The 23,834-nt window shown below is 43.0% G+C and overlaps 2 protein-coding genes across 2 annotated transcripts in view; both read left to right on the forward strand.

The window, feature by feature from the left end:
- The window catches only part of SFMBT1 (Scm like with four mbt domains 1), a 71,606-nt gene extending 51,971 nt beyond the window's left edge, over positions 1–19,635 (forward strand). Inside the window, exons 10-21 of the mRNA XM_005522172.3 lie at positions 1,186–1,268; positions 3,179–3,305; positions 3,974–4,087; positions 5,464–5,506; positions 6,394–6,458; positions 7,891–8,030; positions 9,903–10,012; positions 11,705–11,880; positions 12,593–12,771; positions 12,903–13,148; positions 13,372–13,500; positions 14,177–19,635. Coding sequence (XP_005522229.1) covers positions 1,186–1,268; positions 3,179–3,305; positions 3,974–4,087; positions 5,464–5,506; positions 6,394–6,458; positions 7,891–8,030; positions 9,903–10,012; positions 11,705–11,880; positions 12,593–12,771; positions 12,903–13,148; positions 13,372–13,500; positions 14,177–14,317 — 1,553 coding nt within the window. The 3' untranslated portion in view covers positions 14,318–19,635. The remainder of the gene's footprint in view (positions 1–1,185; positions 1,269–3,178; positions 3,306–3,973; positions 4,088–5,463; positions 5,507–6,393; positions 6,459–7,890; positions 8,031–9,902; positions 10,013–11,704; positions 11,881–12,592; positions 12,772–12,902; positions 13,149–13,371; positions 13,501–14,176) is intronic.
- Positions 19,636–21,952: 2,317 nt separating this feature from the next.
- STIMATE (STIM activating enhancer) overlaps positions 21,953–23,834 on the forward strand; it is a 34,106-nt gene continuing 32,224 nt past the window's right edge. Inside the window, exon 1 of the mRNA XM_014251515.2 lies at positions 21,953–22,121. Coding sequence (XP_014106990.1) covers positions 21,953–22,121 — 169 coding nt within the window. The remainder of the gene's footprint in view (positions 22,122–23,834) is intronic.

Raw genomic sequence — 23,834 nt, forward strand, 5'->3', positions numbered from 1 at the left:
AGTGTCTCTGCCTGACCAGCATTTCCTAGAATTTTGCATGTGAAAAGTGAAATCTCACTTCATAGACATGTGGCTGGAGCTGAAAAAGATTCTATGTTTCTATTCTTGTCCCCCTGGACATGGTGGACATTCTGAATTGTGTGAGGTCTCAAGAGCCCTATTGGCACTGGTAAAACTGAGAAAAATTAATAATTAAGTCCTTCTATGGTTCAGCCCTTTCTGAGGGGAAGAGACACAGAATAAGTTAGAGTTTGGACTGGTGAGGTCATTCCTCAAACCCTGGCTTCCGTTTTGGGCCTCTCACTGCAAAACAGACATTGAGGGGCTGGAGCATGTCCAGAGAAGGGAATGGAGCTGGGAAAGGCTGTGGAGCCCAAGTCCTGTGAGGAACAGCTGAGGGAGCAGGAGGTGCCTGACGAAAAGGAGGCTTGTGGGAATCTTTGGCTTTCTACAATTTTAGATTGTCATGTTAATACTATATTCTTCCACTGGGTTTAAAATTTTGTTTGATTTCTTAAACTTTTGTCACAGGTGTCACTTTAAGGGGAGTGGAATAAGTGCAGCACTTGTCCTTGCTGATTTACTGCCAGCCTTAAACTGACATGGCAGCACACTTTTGTGCCCCATTCCCTTCAGTTATTTGCCTTTTGTTAGATCACAGGGGAGCCAAGTATTTCCCCCAAGAAGAATATAATTTTTCTTGGAAGGATTCTCTGTCTCCTGATGGACTCCTTGTTAAGACACTTCCCTTCAAACTTGTGCAGATCTACAGCTGTTATCAGGCTTGATGAGGCTCTTGGCACATCTTACCACTCTCTTTAATGACTTAGTATTTAACGTGTCTTTGAGAGAGTAGCATGTTGATATTGTGCACATTTTGACTGCTCTGTTTTAAAAAAATAGTTTCAGAGCTGACACAACAGCAGTTGCAGAAATTTCTCCTGAATTTCATCTGTACTCTGTGAAAAGGGTGAAACTGCTTTCCCATGTTTCAGTTGGTGCCCTTGTCTGCTTGGCAGATTCATGATTCAGGTTGGAGTGGTCTGACCTCACATGGCTCCCTGAAGCCCTAAGTCAGCTCACAAACCTGAGTGAGCCAAACAGATCTCAGTGCTGAGTGTGTTAGGTGGGTTTGAAATGAGTCTCAGCTGTTCAGCTCTAACCATTGGCTCTTTGCTGTCCTAGGTTACCCTGGGCAGGACTTCGACTGGGCCGACTACCTCAAACAGTGCGGTGCTGAGGCGGCTCCCCAGAGCTGCTTCCCTTCGGTAAGGTTCTCCTGCAGGAAAATCTCCTTTGCTGCCTCAGTGCCACTCCTGATTCCAGGGAGAGGAACCTTTTGTGTGTTTCTTACTTGAATTGCCTTTCCAAGTAGAATAGAATATTCCAGCTGGAAAGGACCTGCAATGATGAATTATCCCGTCCAGTGCCTGACCCTCTTCAGGGCTAACCAGAAATTAGTGTGCTGTTAAGGATGTTGGCCAAACACTGACAGGGATGGAGCTTTGAGCACCTCTCTGGGAAGCCTGTTCCAGTGTTTGACCACCCTCTCAGTAAAGAAGTGCTGCCCAGTGTCAATTGTGAACCTGTCCTGACACAGCTCAGAGCCATTCCCACACATCCTGTCACTGGAGATCAGCACCTCCCTCTCCACATCCCTTGGGAAGCTGCAGGGAGCAGTGAGGTCACTCCTCATCCTCCATTTCTCCAAACTGGACAAACCCAGAGTCTGGAGCTGTTCCTCACAGGGCATTCCTTCCAGCCCTTTCACCACCTTTCACCTTGTTGCCCTCCTCTGGACACATTTGAGCACCTTAACACCTTACCTGAGATAACTCAGGAGGCAGAAGAGATAAGAGAGTACAAATGAATGTGAACTGAAGTATCTGCATGCAAGTTTCCTAGATAGGGAAGCAGTGGACCAAATGTTTCAGTTGTGATAAAACAGACTGAAAATAAGTGTTTGTTTTGTGAAATTGAGATGTGTAAGAGTCCGTGGAAGAGACACAGAACAGCATCAATCGTTGGTGCTCCTGTAGCTGTGGAAATAGGGCCTTTTAATAGACCTTCTTTTCATTTACTAAGGGTACTCTTTCAATCTTCCATCCTTTCAGCTTGAAAAATTAATTCCATTGTATCAATCAATACAAAGTCATCTTAAATTAGTACCAAATAATCATTTTACATTAACCAGTGCCTGAAGGACGTGCAAGATTTTGGGCTTTTGTTGCTTCAGTGACGGTATTGCTGTCCCCCAAAGCACAATACTTCGTCAAGAGGAAAAGGGTACTATTAACACCTGCCTTCCAGTTCCATTTACCATACTTGGGCTATTGCAGTGCTTAGGGGGAGAAATTAGAATGAATAATTACCAGTTTTTGATGAGAGTGTTGCTGGCTATGAATTCTTGTTGCCCTTGTTCTGTCTTGTAAACTGTGGCATCTTAGAACAGGTCACTGAATTTATTATCCCTTTTCTGAGAAGAGTTGATCAGTGTAGGCTAGTTCCAGAATTCATAATGTATTGATCCTGTAATTACATTGCAGAGTGGCTCTGGGAAGAAGAGTCCTCTGTCTGGCTGGTATTTCTTATCTTTAATTCAAGAGCTCCAGAGCTGGATAAATACCTATTCTTATGTTTGAGGGATTTTTTATTTTTTTTATTAAAATAAATGCAAACTATATTGGTGAATAAAGCAAGATTCAACTTATCCAAAAAATGTAAAATGAAAAGAAAGCTTCCTATTCTGCCTGCCAGAACTCAGATGAGGCAGGAATGTTATTTGCATACGTAAAGTGGATTTCCAAGTTCACATGATAGAATGGAGAACCTGGTCAGACTATTTGTCAGACTTATCACTCAGGTGACAAGCAGCAGAGAATTTCTGATTGCTGAGAATGCACTCAATCCTTTCAGTGAGCCTCAGCATCCTTATTTTTTGAGGATGCTCTTTGCTAGGTCTGTCTGTAGAGCCTTTTTTAACTTAAATGCATTGTAGTTCCTAATCTATCTTATTTGTATTCAGCATACTAATTATCTGAAATCTCCTCTGTGTTGAGTATTGTTCTGTGTTATTCAAGCACTGAAGGTTTTATGTGTTCCTCCTGTTCATTGCTGTTCATATCCTATCCTGGATACACAGCTGGTGTCTCACTGAACTATTCTGGCTTTTTCCTAGTTAACTTCTGACCATGGATTTAAAGAGAACATGAAACTTGAGGCTGTGAACCCAGTTGATCCTGAAGAAGTTTGCATTGCTACAGTCACCAAGTTAAAAGATTCATACCTCTGGCTTCAGCTGGAGGGTAAGCTGATTTGGGAGAAGAGAGGAGTGCTTACCCATCACTACAGTTGCTTGTAGTGCCATCCCCAAACCTGAGGGGTATTTGGAGCAAGCTCATTCTGTGCAGACTATGGGCAGCAAAGCACAGTTTCCTCAATGAAATCACCATCAAAACCCACTTGCATTGTCTGTTTCCAGTTTGCCTTGGCTGGCACTGCTTATTTAAGCCAAAAATGGCATTTGTGCATTGCAGTGTCAGTGTTGGGCTCAGGCACCGTGCAAAGTGCTGAGCGGGGCCTTGTGACAGTTTCACAGATGAGTGACTTGCATTCTGAGCAAGCTTTGGCCAGACCTGGGAAGGAAAGTTTCTTCATTAAGACAGAGTAAGCCTGTGTCAGCTGTTCTCCATTATAATCCCATTTCTTGATTGGAAGTACATCAGCATGCACTTACTATGCGCTGTGCATCCCTGCTAAACTGCGGAAGGAAAATTCCCATCTCCAGCCTTTAGGAGGAAGCAAATGAGGTCAGGAAAGAATTTGGTCAGAAAAAGGGGATGAATAAATGATTGTTATTGTGTTCCAGATACACCATAAATCAAAGCAGCTTCACTAACAAACATACGGCAAGCGTTAACCAAATAAGGGGTTTTATGACTCGTTTCAATTTTTTCTTTTCTAAACTGAACAGGCTCCAAGAAACCTGTCCCTGAGTGTATAGTGAGTGTGGAATCAATGAATATATTTCCAGTGGGTTGGTGTGAGACGAATGGATATCAGCTCAGGCCTCCTCGCAAAGCAATAGGTACCAGTTCTCTTCTATTTGCAGTGTTGGGTTAGAGGTGGTGAGCAAATTACTGCAGATTTATTGCTGGCATCGCTGAATTTGGAAACATTAATTGTGCTCAGAGAATCTGTGTGTTGCACAACTGCCTCTCTGGCTGTTGGGGCCAGTTCCTTCAATAACTCCAAACCTCACAGTGTTGGCTTGAGGCCGCTGCACACTGTAGGGCCCTGCAGGGACAACCCATTGGCCATAACAAAGAAATCCTGTCTGTGTATGAACACCCCCCATGCTCTGCATTTACTCCTGTCTGAGCTGTTCTTGCCGTGTGTCTGACCCTGATACTGATTTTACACTTCACTTGGGCAAAGTAAATGCCACAACAAAACAGTGTGGTGTGTGTGCACATTTTGGAGACAAAATAAAGGGGACTGATTTTCTCAATGGGCCAGCTGGGGATGATCCCTAACGACAAAGTGCTGAAGAGTAAACCCTACCTTTTTAACAACACTAGTAGGTAGACTAAGATAGTGTCTTCTCTCAGCTGGTTAGTGAGGCATGTTTATTAAAGTTCAATGGGGGTTGGAGAAACTGAAGGATTTCTTGAGTGTTCCATTAAGTAAGATAAGAAAATTTTTAGATTTAAATTAGCTTTCATTTTCTGCAAGTCAAAGCAAGAGAAATTAATCCACTTGCACTGCCAAGGACAGATGAGGAAGAAGGGGGGATCCTAATTAGATAAAAGATGATTTGAAAACAAAAATCCAGAGGTTTGCCAGTGCCAAAGCCTGAAATTGCTGAAGAGGCATGAAGTTGCATTACCTTGTTTTATTTTACTACCTGATTGTGAAAGCCAGAATTAGCAAGTGGACCCATCACCTAAATGACTGACTTGGTTGCAACAGTGTTTTCCTGCATAGCAATTATCTTAAGTCATTTGTGTTTCTAACCAGCTGATTTCATTTAATTTCAAAGTTAAAGTGTTGAAGTTACTGTGCCAATAGAGCGGCCCTCTGGGACAAAGAACATAACCTTTGGGTGCTGAAAAAGAAAGCATGTCATTCCTTTTGGGCTGGTAGTACAGGTGGTTTAGGAGCTCTGATGCAAACAAAGAGGTACAGAAGAAGTCTAGAATCAACTAGATTTTGTAGAAAACAGGACATATGTGTTCTTGATTTAAAGAATTTTTTTATGGAAGTTGAAGTAAACCTGGTTTTCTTCAAATTACTTGGGCCAGTGTGCCTCTCGTGCAGCTGGGTCACACTCTGACACTATAGTGATGGGAACATTGATCTTTTTTCCTGTGTTACTTAGAAGAAATGAGTCCATTATATGTATATTGCTCTAGATGCTTCATTTGTTTGCCTCTCATATTTTGCTCTTTTTTTTTCTTTCAGTAAACAAGCAGAAAAAAATTGCAGTAGTTCAGCCAGAGAAACAGTAAGTAACACGTTATTTGCTTTTATTTTTTGTTGAGGTTTTTCTCTTTATTTTTCAGTTGGAAAATGTGCTGTGTTAGGAAGATGTAGGTTTGCAGAAGTGCTGGACTGAGTGTTGAGAGATTCCACAGTCCATTTGTGTTAATGCTGGTAGATTCTGCTGATGTTCAAAATGACACTTGCACTACAGTAGGAGAGGAAGCTTAGAATTTGGGGGTTTTCTTTGTAATTGTTTCTTCCCATATGAAATTTGGCCCAAAGCAGGCAAAAAGAAGGGTTCTACTAATATCTACAATTGGTCTAGAAACTCTGTGTCATGCATGAGGAGCTCAGTCTTGTGAGCCTGCTCAGATATGCTCCATGGAATGCTCACAGTTGGCTTTATTGACTCTTACAGCTTTACAAACACCAGAGCTGTCAGTAGTCCTGCCAGTGTTTGCATTGCTCCTAAAATACTGAGCAGACTGTTCCCCCATGTTTTGTAACTGGGATCCTTACCAGAGTACTGGAGTCATTTTGGTTGTGTTTTGTTTAAATTCCAGCTTTTTCAGAATGCATAAGCTGAGGCTACACTGCCTTGTGCTGTGAAATGTGAAGTTAAAAGGAGCCAGGGAATGTAAACTCCTGTGGGTAGCTCTAGGAGGTGTCTGTCACCATGGTGGCCCATGGACTTCAAGCAAGGAAGGATTGCTGCTGGCTTCAGCAGGACAGAAGTCCTTTCCAAATGGAATTTGGTAGTTTCTGCATGTTATTGTGAAACAGGGGAGGTATAAAAAGCAGGTTAATAAGGCTGGAGCTGAGGAAAAAAATATAATGGTGTTTTAATAATGGGGAGGTGACTGTCGTGACTATGTGTCTGTTTTCCCAATCTTCTTCTTTTCATTTCAGAATTTTGTCTTCAAGGACAGTTCATGATGGACTAAAGAACCAGGAATTGAACTCTTCTGACTCAGGTATTGATCACAAAGGTCAGGCTAACAAAGGCAATATCCTCTAAGCACCTGCTCAACCCTGTTAGGAGAGGGAAGATTAGGAAAGGGTTTGGAGATTTTCATCCCTTGATGGTTTGTTGAGCTTCAAAAATGAATGAAACAAACAAAAACCTGCAGTTACTTTTGTTCTGCATTTCATAGGTGCATTAAGCCTGGAAATCAGATCTTTATATCAGAACATTACCCGTTCAGCAGAGAGGATATGTGGCGCTGATACTGTGACCTGTGCAGGTGACCTTTTATTGTCACCTGTTACATTTGATAATGTGGGAGAAGCAGGTGTGCTGTATCTGTGCTCAGAGCTGTTGGATTCTGGCTTTGGGATGCAGATTTCTCTGGTTTTTATGTTAACTGCATCATGGTGATAAACAAAACCAATTCAAACAGTAAACTGCTTTGTGTGCCAGATGGCAAAATCTAACAATTTTCTAAACTGTTGCAAGAAGGAATGTGATGAATAAGTACATCTGCTGGTGAAAGTCACAGAGATCCATCCATTTGGCAACACAGTGCCTCCTCTGCTGTTTTCTCTACAGTGAAGTGCACATCTGAAGCTTCACCAAAAGCAAGATAAAAATGATGTGTGCTTGTTTATCATTTTAATCGGCTTTTAATAGAGTCATAAAGTAAATTTGACTTCATTTCTTGATCTGCCAGTTTTCAGCTGCTGAATTTAAAGTCTTTAAGTGATAGTGTTGCTCAATCAAGAAAAAACTACAATATTGCTGGGTAAAACAACATTGGTTTTGAACATAAGTGTATTGCAATATATGTTAATACTTGAATTTTGAGCAATGCTGAACCATTAAATAGATTTAGAGAGCTGTTGTCACTTCATCAAAGGTCAGTTTATCAGTTGCTGCATCTTCTGTTTGCTAATCAAAGGAAAATAATCTAAAAATGCAAAACAATGTGATGCTGCAGTTTAGGATAAACAGTGGAGAATAACTGACAGTTTCTCTGGTGCCAGAAGTTTGGGGGGAGAAAAAACTGACTGGAAAATTTATCTGTAATTGCTGTGTAGGAACTGCTTCTGCTACCAAAAAGTTGGGATTGTCTTTGTCTTTGTTGTTCTCAGTGGTGTGATACCATGAAGCAGCAGCAGACTAGCCAGGAAGGAATGTTTCTTTTCTGATACATGACCATCTTTATTTACTGCAGCTTGACAGTTTGCAAGCACGGGTGTGAAGTATGAAAAATGTTTTGGCAACGTTGGAATAACTAATGGTGCCATTGCAAACGTGGCACAGAAACTACCTCAAATCCCTGTCATTCAGGACTTTTCCCCCTCCTTGTTTTGCTGCAGACAAACTGTTAGGTAGTGTGAGCTTCTTTCCTGGGGCGCTTGCAGTGTGTGATTTAAACATTTGTTTTCTCATTTCTCACTTCTCAGTGGTAATTAATGGCAAGTACTGCTGCCCAAAGATCTACTTCAATCACCGGTGCTTCTCAGGGCCTTACCTGAACAAAGGCAGGATTGCAGAGCTTCCCCAGTCCGTGGGACCTGGGAACTGTGTTCTGGTGCTGAAGGAGGTGAGCTGGATGGATACACTGCAAAAAGCAGTATCTTAAACACGAGGATCTCTCTCTAATCACAGATGGGTAATTCAGAAATTTAAGCTGATGATGAGTAAAGAGTGTCTTTTTGCATATAATAAAGTATAAAACATGAATGGTTTTATGAATGGCTGATAAGAATAAAAGCCTCTCATTTATCTAAGTAACACTCAGCCTTCTACTGCTAAATTTTATTTTCTGTTAAAACAGTATAACCTGTAATTACTACAGTCAAAGGAGTTAGTATCTTTTTATGGCTGTAATAAATGTTTCCATTTTAATTAACAGAATTTAGCTGGAGATAATCCCAAAATTCCTTTACGGTTTGCACTGTTGATGGTAAAACAGAGGAAATGCAGATTTTCTTAGTCAGAATGGCAAACTACATTCAGTAATTGGGAAATGAAAAGACTTATCTGTGTTTTATAAGTTGGATACAATTTGCATGGATCAGATGAAATTACAGTTTGGCTTCTTAATGTAGTTGAGGGAGGAGGAGGCCATTCTTTAATGCTAGAGAGCTTCTTCTCCAGAAGGTGTTTCACAGCAAATTTCCAGATTCTTTAATGTAATAATTATTTTTCTGAAATTTCAAAAAAGGTCGTGAGGTGCTTATTATATGACTTGAGAGGCTGGAAATTTCCCAAGATGTAACTAACTGGATGTGCACACTTGAACTATCATGAAATGATCACTTTATATATAAGAATTGGCTCAACATACCTGGAATTTTTACCTTCCCTACCAAGTATCTTAATGGGGAGAGACCATAAGAAAGAGAGACTTTCTGGCAGACATGATGTAAAACAGGAGTCTGGTTGTCAAGAATCAAGCAGATTATTGAAAAAGGACGCTTTTTGCATGCAGAAAACTACCCTATCCTTCCTGCCCATTTCAGTACTTTAATGTAAGAATGGCAAAAAAACAACTGTGAAATTCTGTGGCAGCTTCATTTTATCCTGAAGGTTTACTCTGCTTCATTGCCTGAAAGCAGAAACAATGCACAAATCCTGCTGATGTGCAGGTGCTGAGTGGTGCTGGAAGTTCAGCCAGTGTGCTCAGTTGTGTTGATTTCAGTTGTGAGTCTTGCTCACAATATGAATCCTAGAGAGAGTTTGGTGCTTGCATTATATTTAATACTTTTCTTTGATTTCTGGACTACTGTGTTAGTAACAATAAAACTGCAAATTTGTAATGTCAAGGTTGTTATGCACCCAGTTGGGAATGATTGGAATAAGCACATAAGTGAGCATAAAAAGTACAATTAGAGTGCCCAGTTTGTACTATCCCCCTCTAACTTCAGGTTATTCACAACTTCCAAGTTACTTTACAGTACCCAAGAAATTATCATTTTAGTAAAATACAGATCTTATCATGGTTTGTGGAAGCAAAACAGATGAGAGATTAGGATTTTGCACTATGGTTTTTTTTGCAAGCAGTAGGTTAGCAGGCAGCAAAATCCTGCATTTTTTGGCACATCTTTACATGACATACAATCTTTAAGATAATCGCTCAGATTTAGCCAAGGTTATACAAGTTTGGGAGTACTGAGCCTCAGGCATTAATTTAGTGATGTGTAATTCAAGGGCAATGACTTGGAAATTGCTGGATACACTCGTGACTCTGCAGACAAATTCTGAGGGTTGGGAAGGCCCAGAGTGTCCGCTGCTCTCAGTGTTCGTTTTGGCACTGTCAGGACGTGTCTGTAATCCTGCTGTGAATGAGTGCTTTGATGCTAGATAATTTGGATGAATAGGAGTAATTTCCTATTCTGCCCTGGCACTTTAAAACAGATTTATTGTACAAATAACTTACACATGTTTTCTGCTCTTCCCTCCCGCACTGTAGGTTCTCACTTTACTGATCAATGCCGCCTACAAACCCAGCCGTGTCCTGCGAGAGCTGCAGCTGGATGAAGAGGCTGCATGGCATGGCCATGGAGAGACCCTAAAAGCCAAGTAAATTCTTGTCCTGTTCCCTGTCTCGTCAGTCCCAGTAGCTGTTCTCTGCAGTCTGTGCTTGAACTTGCATTTCAGGGAAGGAAAAATCTCTTAGAGCATATCAAGATGCCAACAACCATTAAATGTTAAATTCTTCATAAATTTCTTTGTGAATTCTGGTGGAGTGCATGTGATTTTAAAGCTCCATAATATGGCAGTGTACTCTGCTACAGGCATGTGAGCAGCTAGAGGCTGGTGTGGCACTGGTACAACACTGTACTGACAGACAGACGACAGACACGTGGGTGAGGTTTAAGATTCTTTAATTCACCTGAAGATAATTGTCAGTTTTTTAAAGCAGAAACATGTACTGCTTGGGAAGCTTCTCAAGCATTTCCACACAAATTTCTTAGTGGAAAAAGATTGTTCAGAAATAAAGTTAGAAGCTTTGAAATGGCCTGACATGGATGTCTTTCCACAGCAGTCTTCCCTAAAGCACTCCCAGTTTTCCTGCTGAGCTTTTTGAGTTGAAGCTTCTTTGCAGGATTACTTTTACAGCTAGGAAAAAAGCAGTGAACATATTTGCATATATTTGATAAATCCAGATATTTCTTTATAGTCTGGGGATGGTTTTGTAATTAGGTCACTGTGTTTGCATATTAGAGATTAGATTTTCCCAATGTGCCGCTGCACACTTTCCTACATAATTTTGAACGTGTCAGTAATTCTTTTGTTGGATCAGTTTCATGTATAAAAAGACACCTTTCCATATACTGAAGGTTTGCTCTGAATTGGGCAATAGGAAGATGACAAAGGTTAGTGTAAATAGAAGGTGTAGCTGAGGAATAAAGAACAAAATACTTGTTTAGTCTCGCTGAAGTTGCTGTTTGCTTTCTTTTGCCACATAGTGACACCAGGGGTATCTGGACTACGATCATACAGCTGTTTTTTTTCAAGGTATTAACTAGGAACTTGCAGGCCTGAAACATCTCTGGTAGATATCAGCACATGCTTGTAGCTGTGCTGGGAGAACAAAGCAGAAATGCTGGGCAGCTCTGGCAGATATTGCACAGTGCAGCTCTTTCAGTGTAATGGCAAGCTTGGTGAAAAAGGAATAATTTATTTTTTTAAATCAAACGGGAGCAGTGTGCAATAATAATCAATCAGGAGTCATGCAATAAGTGACTGTCCTAGGGAATTGTTCAGCAGTTGGACAAAAGCTGGTTGGAAATGTGTCAGTGGTCCCCCCTTGCCTCCACAGGAGCACAGAAAGGCTCACCAAAAGCTGTCTGCTGTTACCTGAATGAGCCCAGTGGGTGCTCTCAGCCTTGGTTTGGGGAGCCAGCTGTCCATGGCACAGTGGGCATTTCTGCAGTCCCATAAAAGCAAAGGGAGAGCAAACCATCAGTGAAAAAAGAAAACAAAAGACCTGAACTCTGGGACAGTCCTCTCAGATGATGTTTTGTAGTTGTTGATGGAGCAGTGTTGCTGTGTTTGGTACTGCAGACACCTCTGTGTTGGATTTTCTTTATTTGGGGATCTGACATAAGAGACAGGAGCTCCTGTTTCCTGGACTTGGCAGCCCATAAAATTCATCATTGCTCATATTTTTTCTAAGTTTGATCTCAGTATTCTTGTACACCTTTAAATGAAGTCCTTTTATCCTGGTAGGCAGAAGATTCCTAACTGTTCCTGTATTTTCAATGCTAGATACAAAGGCAAGAGCTACCGTGCGACCGTGGAGGTGGTGAGGACGGCGGATCGGGTGGCAGATTTCTGCAGGAAAACATGCATCAAGCTGGAATGTTGTCCAAACCTCTTTGGCCCTCAGATGGTGCTGGATAAGTGTTCAGAGAACTGCTCTGTCTTGACAAAGACAAAATACAGTGAGTAGTAGATCTGTACCAAGGTGAAGTTTGGAGTGTGATGTTTTAGTTTCTTTTGGCTTTGAGTCCAGAAGGAGCAGCTCAAGCACTACATAGAGAGGCCTGCAAAATATTCATGTTCCATTGTGTAGAGGAGAAAAAATTAATTCTGTATTAAGTGGTGGAACCATGGCTTAACTTCTGTTGTGTGCTTAAAACTTTATCATTTGAAAACAACTTTTGAGACAAGAACTGACTAATGTAATTTAAGTGACAATATAAATTGCTTTTACCAATTTGTTGTAGGGACAAGAGATGCAACATCTTCAAGCTCTTTTCTTAGTTTTCAGGATTTTTGCAGACTGGCTTTAACCATTTGACACTGTGAGAACAAACAGTGCATTGAGGCCATGTTTAAAAACTACAAATCATATAAAGCGCCAATAAATTGGACCACATCTTTAATAGTTTTTGTATAAAAGAGGATCATTTGGGGGCTTCCCAGATAAGGAGGAAGTAAATTTTTACAGGGCAAACAAAGTTGGTCAATAACTCTTTTTTCTTAAACCAAATTGAAGTGGAAAATACAGACATAGTGATTTTGAAGTTTTGCAGAACTGGGATTCCTATTGGGAAGTGTCATTCTACTGATTTTCCAGTCCTGATGAGGGACAAACATAACTAGTGACACTGAAGGTGCATTTCAACACTGCTCTGTTCTTCTGTCTGGTAGCACACTATTATGGAAAGCGGAAAAACAAGCGGATAGGTCGGCCCCCAGGTGGCCACAGCAACCTGGAAGTAGCCATGAAGAAACCAAATAAAAGAAGGAAGAGACGAAAACATTTCTTTGTTCATAAGAAAAAGCGTTCTTCTACGTCTGTGGATAACACTCCAGCTGGATCTCCCCAGGTAGGACCCTGCCAGCAGTGCTCATAGATCTGAGATGTGATCTTTGACTGCTTAATTTGAAACAGCAAACATCAGTTCCTTGTAACTTCAGGGTTACAGCTGCCTCTTTTTCTTCTTTCCTAACTGTTCAGGGCAGTGGGGCAGAAGAGGAGGATGACCAGGATGAGGTTGATGAAGAGTCTCTGACTGAGGACAGCACCTCAGAGCACCAAGATGAACTGCTTGAAGAATCAGAGGTATCAGAGAAGAAATCCTTGTCATCATCTCCCACCCAGAGCGAACTGTCCCATTCCCTGGCTCAGGACCGAGACAAGCGGAAGAGGAAGCTCAGGACCTTTTCCTTTTCTGACGATGAAAATAAACCTCCTTCGCCAAAGGTAACTTGGAATGTAGATTTCTGCCCTGGCTTGCTCCCTGCTGAGCAAGCACCAAAATCTGGGGAGTATTAACCACAGTATGTGTGTTCTCTGTTGCTCCGAGAAGGGCATCATTAAAACTACAGAATAATTGAAGTCCATGATTTTTGTTATGGTTGTGTCATAGGACCGGAATAAAGACTTAGCATGTGTGATATTCTGGGAATTCTTTTGGCTTGTCTAGGACATAAAGATGGAAGTTGCTGAAAAGCTGCAGCTGGACAGTAACCCTCTGGAATGGAGTGTAGCTGATGTGGTACGATTCCTCAAATCCACCGACTGTGCTCCGCTGGCAAGGATTTTCCTTGATCAGGTATCATTTTCTGTCTGTTAAATGTTGAATCTGTCACTTGGCTTTTTATCCTCTAAAGAGTCAGAAAAATAGTTTTTTTTAATAGGGTTCTAAGGAAACAAACACTTGTGCAACCTGCAACAGTTTGAGAGAGGAGAGTTCAGGGAATGACCAGAATTTTTCAGGTTTCTCACTACTGAGGGGAGAATATTTTGGTCAGCAGAGCATCTGAATCCTATAACTACAAATAATGCCTACAACAAAGCACCATGACAAGAGTCAACATTTTATTTGCTTCTTGATTAAAATTTTCCATAAAACCAGTGTTAAAAATTAAAACTAATAGTTAGGGTGGTTTATGATGGTGGAAGTTCCAGATATACTTCACCTCTATTTCTATAGAAAGATGCAGTAGTTGATTAAAATTACTTTCTTCTTGAAATTTCCTGGGTTTCTTTTGTTGGGTTCTATTTTTTACAATAGAATCTCCTGAGACTGTACCTCAGTGGATTTGAGCTGGCATTTTAAGAAGCAAGTTAATTTGTTGTGTGTGAGAGAGATTTTTAAACTGCATGGGGGAGCATGAAAGAAACATCTAATTCACAAATGGTCACAAATCTGAAATTATAGCAAGTCAGAGCTGAAGGAGCAGGGAGAATAACAACAAAGTCACTGTGGAATTTTTGTGTTCTGACAGGAAATCGATGGCCAGGCACTGCTGCTGCTGACCCTGCCCACTGTTCAGGAGTGCATGGACTTAAAGCTTGGACCAGCTATTAAACTCTGCCATCACATTGAGAGGGTCAAACTTGCCTTCTACCAGCAGTTTGCAAACTGAGGAGCAGCCAAGTTGAAGTGGACCTTTGAAGCACAACTACAAAAACATGCTCCTTCCTCTCTAGCAAGTAAAGCCAAATGAACTTTAACTGAGGCCCTGGTGACCTAAAAGTGTGTGTCAGCCTCGTTTTTTTCTATTTCAACAGAAGGAAGACAACATCTGGAGCAAAATGCCAATGCAAACACAGGGGCTACTCTACCAGCTGCCAGCTCGGGAACACAATAGTCTCTTGCTCTATGGTTCCCTTTTTTTAATATATTTTTTAATGATTACAGAAAAGTCTCCTCTTGTGGGAAATGACATTTCAATAGTTCTGTTGGCACGAAAATTTAAAAGGAGGAACGGATCCTGTTTACGTTCGCATGTAGGCTGCCAGAAATAAACTTTCTGTTCCTGATGTTTCACAGAATCCCCTTCCCTCCCTGTGGACAAACACTTGCTTTACCACAGCACTGACTTTGGAATGTGTTCTTTGCACATTCGTGTGTTAATGTTGAGATTTTTAATGAATTTGTTCATTGTTAGGACAACAATGTGGCCACAGGGTTCTGAATGTACAGTATAGCAAGAGTGTGGTTCCTTTTGAAGTTTTTGGGTTTTTGTTTTGGTTTGTTTCACTGTTGTTGGTTTTGCTTTTGTTTTTACTACCTCTGTAGCCTGAACAGTAGAAGCGATGAACTAAAAAGGGAGGGAGCTGTTCTTTTTGGGCACATGGTCCGTGGCTGCACAGCAGTCTCGCTTCTGTGGGCGTGTCCAGAGTGCAAACCAATGTCAGCACACAGAGCTTCTGTTCCAAAGCTTTATCTGAAACTTCTGTAGGCATAACCTGGATGTTTCCTTTTTTCAGATGTCAGAAAACTTATTTTGCACTTCTCTTACAGGCAGGCTGTAGGACATAAGGAAGGAAAGAGAAAGTGCCTCTGCATTTTCTATATTTGGGTTATCAGATTTTTATTGGGTTGTTTGGTTTTGGTTTTTTTATTGTATGAAGTTATTTCCTTCTTCTTCTAGCAAACAATTGGGCCATGTATATAGGGCCTGTCAGCAGACTTTTGCTTTGCTACCTGAACATCTATTTAGAGAATACACTAAGGAAACTGCAATCGATAGAGGGCTGCAACATAGCTCTGCCAGTGTTTGCATTCTGGAAACTCTTAGGAGCTTGACTTTGTATTTTTAACTATCTACAGATGCTCAGGATCAGACTTGATGAAAATTTGGTGAGTTGGCAAGGGATTTGTGTGCTTTTATTACAGAAAAGGAAAAAGACCAGTGGGATATCTTAGTTCCATCACAACTAAGACCATCAGAGTAGACTCACAGTAGGATGAACTGCTGATTTTAATTTTCCAGGGTAATAAAACCCAATCAGCCACGTGCTGTAGGGCAGTGTTTTACACTTTGAGCAAGAGGGCTTACATTACTTTCCATTATAGGTGTGGGGAAACTCACATCAGGCTCAAGATCTACATCAAATAAGTGTTGAGTTTCAGCTGGCTTGCATTCATTCACTCTGCCTGTTCTCAGAGTGTTTGGAGGAGCACAGGCAGGAGCTGGATGTGTGCAGCTCTGCCCCTTTATGTCCTAGTCAAATCCATCTCTGCAGGAAGCCCCTGCCCTACAAAAGCATTTGAGTTCGGAAGGTGCCTGATGCAGGAATCGGTTTTGGAAAGATGCAGTTTTGATGAACAGGGTCTACTCTGGTCAAATGGAATGATTCAAGTGTCCCTTAGGCCCAGTGTGACTGGCCATTCCAGAGCTGTGAGCTGCAGGATTCAGCAAGGACGTGGTCTGTAGGCTAAGAGCTGAGTTGGCACAGCCCATGACTGTACCTGACACGTTGGTGTTGAGGAGGAGCTTCCTCCAGTGAAAATGCTGGCACTAAGCCAAGCTTAGTAACTGGGGGTTGTTGCTTTTGCCCCTTAGAATAACTGCCTAGTCAAGGCAGAACTATTGACACGAGTATTAAAATAAGATTTTTTTTTTTCATTCCAGAATTGAAATGTAAATGTCAGACCATTTATTGGCTGAATATTCCTGAGGGAGGGGCAGTGTGACGCTAGGACGATTTTTCTCCCACATTGTAAGCAGAGTGCGAAGACACAATTAAATTGAAATCAAAGTGTCCCTTTCTCCTCCTTACACCAGATATGTGGCCAATAAATGGATGTTTTGGCTCTTCATATTATGCTTAGATCATTTGCCTGTACTCCAGTCCCTTAGGACAAGCTCATTCATAAGCCATTAGGCTTGAAAAAATTTCTAAAGAAATAGTGCTGCTTTGCTGTCAGCATCTTGTCTTGAGAAATTTAACCAGCAGAGAACTTCTGGGCTGGAAGATGATGCTTTTGGGTCAGTGCAGTAGAATTCGCAGAGTTCTGTTGTCCTGCTGCCTGGCAAGATTGACCTGACCAAGAGATGTTGCTTCCACCTTTCCCCATAGACAGATAGATGTCTTTTTAAGTAGTTGTCAGGAGAGAAGAGAGCTGAACATGTAATTTAGTGGACCTGTTAACATGGTGCCTGGGGTTTAAAATACAAATGTCATACTTCCTTTTCTCAGTAAATAAAGCAGTCAGCAGTTTCAGCCATTAGTGGGATACTTACTGGTCACCTTTGGCATGTTTTATAGGCTGGATTTTTCTGCCTTGTTTTGGGAGGCACTGACAGTCTGGTCCCAATGGGATCTATTTTTGTTGAGATTTTCAAAAGGGATGTTTTCATTGTTTGTGAAATGTTTTTATGCTGCACACGGGTACTGTACACTCTGTTTCCTGGAAAAAAATGCACTCTGTTTTATTGCTGGATTTAAAAGGGATACTTGGGGCTTTATCTTGATGGATGGTGTTTCTACTTGACTGTTTCAAATTCCTCTTTCTCTATGCGTGGCAGATGACACAACTGCACTTACTTGTTCATCTTACTCCAGTACGACTTGAAATGAGCTCACGCGCTGCTTTAGTCACTCTGTTTCTTCAAAACTGGATTTGTGTAGCTGGTGGCTGAATCTTGGATTTGGGTGACAGCAATCTTTCACCACCAGAAATCACTGGGACTGCAGTAATTTAGGGTTCAGGGCTTGTGCTGTCCTCTAGCACATAATTTACCATACAGTACAACAAAGCTGGAATCCAGGAGAAAGGCACTGATGTCCTACAAATGTCTCCAGTACAAGAAAATGAACTCTCCGCTGAGCCTTGTGTACTGGTCATGTGGCTGGTAACAGGAGTTTGCCCTTGGATTGACCCACTGAGGGTTTGTGTTCTTGCTTGTCATATTTTCAAATGCATTGTGCAATCTTGGGTTTGCACATCACAGCTTTAGAAACCTGGTGGTGCCATTTTGACTGTACTAAGCTTAGCCTTGTTAGGCAGGAAGATTTTGTTGGATCACTGTTGTGTGCTTTCTGCGCCAACTCAAGGATTCTGTAACAGTGAAGTATTTGACCCCCAAAAATGCCATGGAGGTCTAATGTGGTAGAATTATCCCCAAAGCACAAGCAGCTTGCAGTCCCTCCTAAACTGAAAGCAGTCCTTCCAGGAGAAGAGAGGTACAGCACTGACCTTGGTGAATGAAGACTACTTTTTTCCTAACTCTAAACATTTTTGAAAGTTCCTCTTTGAGGGATGAAATAAAAGGCAGATTAATTTCTGTACTGTATAGAACTCCAGGTCTGCAGCCTCTCCTGGGATTAATGGAAACAGTACATACAAAGTTCAGGAGTGGTTTTAAAGATTACATTCTCTGTCACAACTTTTAGCACTATTTTGTTGTTGTTTTAGGATTTGGTAGTGTTTGTTCTTTATTCCAGTGATGCTTTAAAGGAGGGAAGGAGTATTTAGCTGCTAGGTCCACAGAAGTGTAAATATATTTACAGTTGATTGGACTGAGCACTCCATTCTTCTGTATGAAGTACAAAGCCTTGGTACTTTGTTAGCAGAAAGCCCAATGGCTTGTGAGATTTTTGAATGTAATGGAATAGGCTTCAAAACTATCGAGCTCAAACTGGAGACTGGATACCTTTGGACCAAATCTCTTGTTACTAGATGAAGTAGCCTTACCAGAAAGCCAAAAATATGATCCTGTACAAAGCTACTCCTTAACCAGTCCTGTCACAAAGTGTCAGCCTGGTTGCTGCCTACTGTGAGCTCAGATTACCTAAAAGTAACTAAGCACAAAGACATAGGCTCGGTCAGGAGACTTCAGATGTAGGATGAAGGCTCTCCTTCCAAGGGATTGTGTGCCGACCCCTTGTTTCAGAGTGCTGCCACCCTTCCCCAAACACGCATGAGCCTTGTTTTCAAGGGCAGCCTTCTGGGTGAGGGATTGCAATGTGACTTGGGAACACCAGAGACAACAAGCCTCTTATTGTTGTAAAACCAAAATGCTAATCTGTTTGAAACACAAGGAAAACAAGTTAAGATTAGTGATACTTTGTCTCCATGGTCATTTGTAGCTTCCTCGGCGTGGTATCTGTTCTGAAATGCACCAGACATGCAAGTGAGAAGATGAGATTTTGATGAGAAGTTGCTCTGTTCAGGTGCCCAGCCAGCAGTGTTTGGCTCAGCTTGAAGCCATGGAAGCGAGCAGGTCTTGCACTGACAGAGTTCCAAGGCAGTGGGTCTGAGTGACTTAGCACAAACAATGGGAGCCCTGGCCTGGCACAGACTGGGGGGAGCAGCCCTGGGGCTTGGGCACAGCTCATGGCACGGGGTCAACTCTGAGCTCTGGGCACAAAAGAATTCTCACCCACTCTGAAAGTTGTTGAGCACCAGTTTCCAAGAAACCTCATGGCAAAACAAAAAACAATCTGGAGGTGTCATGTTTCTCCTCTCTTTTTTTTTTTTTTCTTTTTTTTTTCTTTTCCCCCCATGATTTCTGTTTAAAATAAATTTAAAATAATCTCTATAGACAATCAGAGGTCTTCTAGGAGTCTCTGCCCAAAAGGGTGACAGCTCCACACTTGTGGGCCTCTTTCTTATACTAACTCATTGGAACTGATGCACTTTTCCTGTATTTTGCCTTTTTTAATTAGCTGCTTGTTCTTAAACAAAGATTTAAATGCATATTGTGTTGTGTCCCTTCTGCTTGTTTTATCTTTCTTTAACTTTTAAAAGAAAATATATATATGCAGTGAGACTGAAGTACTACATGGAAGAGAAACATGCACAAGAAAATATGCCTATTAAGTCCCACCATTGTTTGAGCAGGTGTAACAATTTAATCAGAGGATTTTTTTAAAAAATATTTTGGATGGATATTTTACTTGTTTTGTCTGTAAATAGTGTACAAAAGTTTGTGTTATATGACAATTTTAAGTGGTTGTAAGAAAATTAAAAAAGATACTTAAACTGTTACTGATGGCTTTGGTGTTAATATCATCATAAATGCTGCTGCTGACCATGAGCAATTTTCCAGCTTGGAAAACTGTGGAAAGCTGTCTGGCATGTTCCATGACTTGCATAAAAGGTAAATGCAAGCCACATAAATACCACTTGGAGAGGCTTCATGTTAGACCTTGATAGGGTTTATTCAGGTCCCTCAAATGCAGGAGTCCTCTTTATCAAAGCTTCTTCTAAGGCAGAGGTTTTGTTTCACGGGGTGCTGAATCCAGTTAATACACAGGAGCTGAGGACAGGACCTACAAATTGGAGTAATTTTCTTTTATTGCCTTATTCGAACCTTGGAAGCTGCTTGATACAATCCACTGCAAACCTTGTAGGTGCTGCAGCTCCTTCTGGACAGTTTTGTAAAGGTTAGTGCTACCCCAGCAAGCTGAAATTTTAAAACAGGCTGGTTTTGCTTCCTCTGAATAACATGAGAGTCCACAGGATGCTTCAGAAAAAACTTTGCCTTGCAAAGTTCTTGTTTCCTTACTTGGCATTCCAGCAGATTGTACTCGGCACTTGTTTCTTGGCTGCACTTCAGTTACCTTGAGCTGATTTAACACTGGGTGCAAAAAATGCATAGGAGTGGGATGAAACTGATTTGCTTAACGCTGTCTTTAGACCTCTATAAATATGTAGGTTTTAACATAAATCTTCTACTTGCCTTCACAGAGCACTGTCTGCTTGAGAGAAATCTGAAGGCTTGTGAATAGCACATAGCAGGAGGCAGTGATTTGTCTGCCACAAGTTTCAGAAGGGCTTATAGGAGTCATGATGAGATGAAACCCTTGAAGAGGTATTTTGGGGGAATGATCTGTTTTAAAGCATGTAATATGTAGTAACATGAGACATAAGCTCTTTGAGTTACGTTTCCTGATTCATGTCTGAAACATAGGTTTTGTGTGTAAATAGCATTAGGTAAATCTTTAACCAGTATTGGGGTCCAGGTCAGGTACGTGTGTGGGTTCTCTAATGTTCAGCAGCAGCTGTGAAAGCTGAAAAACCACCCTGGGCCACAAGCAAATAGGTCAAGTCCCGCTTGCAAATGCAGTGCTTGGTGGCTGTTACCACTGCGTGCAAGGGGGAGAAAAAGCAACCTGCTTCAGTCCCTGTCTTTTCTGTTAGGTAACAGAGCTCTTGCTTTGGCAGCTCAGAGCAGAAGAGTGTTGACCTGGGGCCAGAGCATTTTGGGCAGAACATTTTGGCTGTGTGCTCTCTAGGTCAGAGATCTGAGAGGATTTATTTTCCTAGCTGCAACTTCCAAACATTTATGACACAGCCTAAAAAACAGAGAAATCACTGTTGTATGCCAATACTGTTTGGCATCACCTGCCAGGAGGGACAGTCACGTAGGTAGGTTTGCAATGTAGTCACAACAAGTGTTATTTAAAGAACTATTGATTCATGTGCTTGGCTTTGCTTTCTGATAGCCTTAAACATGTGCTTTCTGGGTCATACTTATAACTGAATTCATATTTAGACAGGGATTTTAAATTATTTAAAGAAATTAAAGAAGTTGTGTAAGAAAGCAATACAATGCAACATGACCTGGGTTGATCCCGCACAAAAATAAAAAGCTACATTTGGTGCAGTTCTGTCTGGTGAGGATGAAGAGGGGTACAGCACAATGAGGCCAGTCAAGGCTCACTGGCCAATAGGTCCAGTTTCACAGTTTTTCAAATGAAAGTGCTGACAATGTTTTGTTAAATCTATTGGGCCGGGGGTTGCCCTTTTTCAAGGATGAAACATTTTTGCTAAAGACCCCAGGTCATACTTTCCTCTTTCTAGGGTGATAGCAGCCCTGCCTGACCCTGTGCGGTCTGGGCTAAGCAGAGTCTCGGGTGCTTTGGTTCTGACCCGGGGATTCCTCGGGGCTGTGGTGCGTTTTAGAAATGGGGGTGGACGCTGGAGCCAGACGGTGTTTGGATGCTGGAGCCAGGCAGCAGCAGCACCAGACACTCCTCTGCCGTGCTCCTCTGCGGGCAGCCCTGGGACTGAGCCCCTGCTCCCGGGGACGCGGGGTCGGACCCTGTCCCGGGCGGAGCGCTGAGTGCCGGCCGGGCGGTGACGCGAAGGGGCGGGCAGGGGCGGTGCGGGCCGGGCAGGGGCGGTGGAGGGGCGGGCAGGGGCGGTGGAGGGGCGGGCAGGGGCGGTGCGGGCCGGGCAGGGAGCGGAGGCAGCGGGGCGGAGCGGCAGCGGGGCCGGCACGGCCGCCATGCGCCGCTGAGGGCGCCGGCCGGGCCTCGCTATGGGGGCGCCGCCGCCCAACGGCAGCCTCGGCCTCACGGCCGGCACCCCGCGGCCCGGCCCGGCGCCGGGGCCCGGGGACCGCGGCTGCGAGAACGGCGCCCTCATGGACAGATTCGGCATCTTCCTGCAGGGGCTTCTGGGCGTCGTGGCCTTCAGCACCCTCATGCGTGAGTGGCGGGGCCGCGGCCTCCGGCCTGGCGAGGGGCGGCGGGGCGGCCCGAGGACGGGTCGGGCTCGGTAGCGGCGCCGCGGCCGCGCTGCCCCGGGGCCGTCCCGGGAAGGGCCGGGCTGTCCCGGGCTCCCGGCCGGGGAGGGCTCGGAAGGGCCGCGGCGGCCTCGGGGGGCGCAGCCGCCGGTGCCGCTTTGTGGGTGCCGGGTGAGCTGGAGCGGGGCCGTGCCGGGGAGGCCTCAGAGGCGGTGGCTCAAGTCCTTTCGCGTTCTTAAACTTGCCTTCCTAATGCTCGTACCCGTGCTGATGGAATTTATTGGGTGGGTGTGTGTTCTGCTTGGAATACTGCCAGCAGGAGGAGGAGGTGTGTGCGGAACCGCTCGAGTTTGGGATATACAGAAGTCACGGGTTTGGCTGATCAGTTTTACTGCCGGTGCACCTTGTCATGTCACCAGCAGCCAAGTCACACTCGTTTCAGCCGTGCCTCGCTTCCCTGGACGGCCATTCCTGAGATGTGGAGCAGCCCGAGAGCTGTGTGGCGGCTGACAGAGCTCAGCTGACGGGCAGCAGCTCCTTACACTGCTTTTGAGTGTGGTGGAAAGACAAGGAAGGTCTGTGGTGGCTCCAGCTCTGTGGTGAGGGAGTCACAACAACGTGGAACAGTTCTAATGTATTTGTATCTATCCCGTGGTCTAGTTAGTATCCTTTGGGTTAAGGAGTGGAAAAGAAACCCAGTGCCCTTACTCAGCTGACAGTGACCTTGCTGGCAGCAAAAAGTGGGAGAGGGAAAAGAGAACATCAGGGACGTGTTTTGTAGCTTGATCTAAAGACCAAGATCCTGTTTACATTAGAATTGCACTGATGCCTTTTCATGCTGCTGTCACACTATTATGGTTAACTCAGATATTTGCTAACGTTATATTTGCATGCCTTAGTGTCTCAGTCACTATTAACAATTACATTGGTCTTGTAAAAGCTATGTGTGTAGCTGTCATCCTGTGGCTGAAGGGCAGCAGTAATCACCAGTGTGGCATTTGGTCAGTGACAGCAGCCTCAGAAGTTCTAGCAGTTTCCAAACAGAAGTACCTCTGTGTAAGAAGGTGATGGGTACACAGTGACAGTTTTAGATTTAAGGGATACAGATAGGTAATTCTTATGGATTGGGCATCAGAAGATGAAGATGTTAGTTGTCAGGATGGTATCTTTTTCTGGAGATAGTATCTTTATGCATATTACAGTAACACTAGGCTAAGTGAAGACAAGAAAAAGTGACTATAAAAAGTAGGGATGAGAAAAATGAAAACGTTGTTGCTGGCTGCACTTTTTGACTTAGGTTAGGTACTGTTAAACCATGAACTGTGAGGAGACGGTTGATGCAGCTGTGGCAGAAGGGAGTGGAAGGAAGGCAGCCAGTCCTTGCAATGTCCTGGTGAAAAAAGGAGTCTGTGTCCAAAGCAGACTAGAGCAAAAACCTAGCAACTTATCAGTCTTAGAAGTGCATATATTCAAAAACAGAGTATAGGTTTGTTTGTCTCAACTTTGCCAGCCACATTCTCTTCCACAGTATTTTGTGCCTCTCCCTGAGCAGAAGCTGGTGACACCACATGAGCCTGATACACTGGTACAGGAGTAGCTCTCTCTCTGTCAGGGGCTGTTCTGTGCAAAAATTCTGTTTGTCTGAATGTTTCTATTCACTAGCACCATAAAGTCC

The sequence above is a fragment of the Pseudopodoces humilis genome, chromosome 13 (assembly GCF_049639895.1).
Source record: "Pseudopodoces humilis isolate 2021_Gansu_Grassland_sample_001 chromosome 13, ASM4963989v1, whole genome shotgun sequence".
Lineage (NCBI taxonomy): Eukaryota > Metazoa > Chordata > Aves > Passeriformes > Paridae > Pseudopodoces > Pseudopodoces humilis.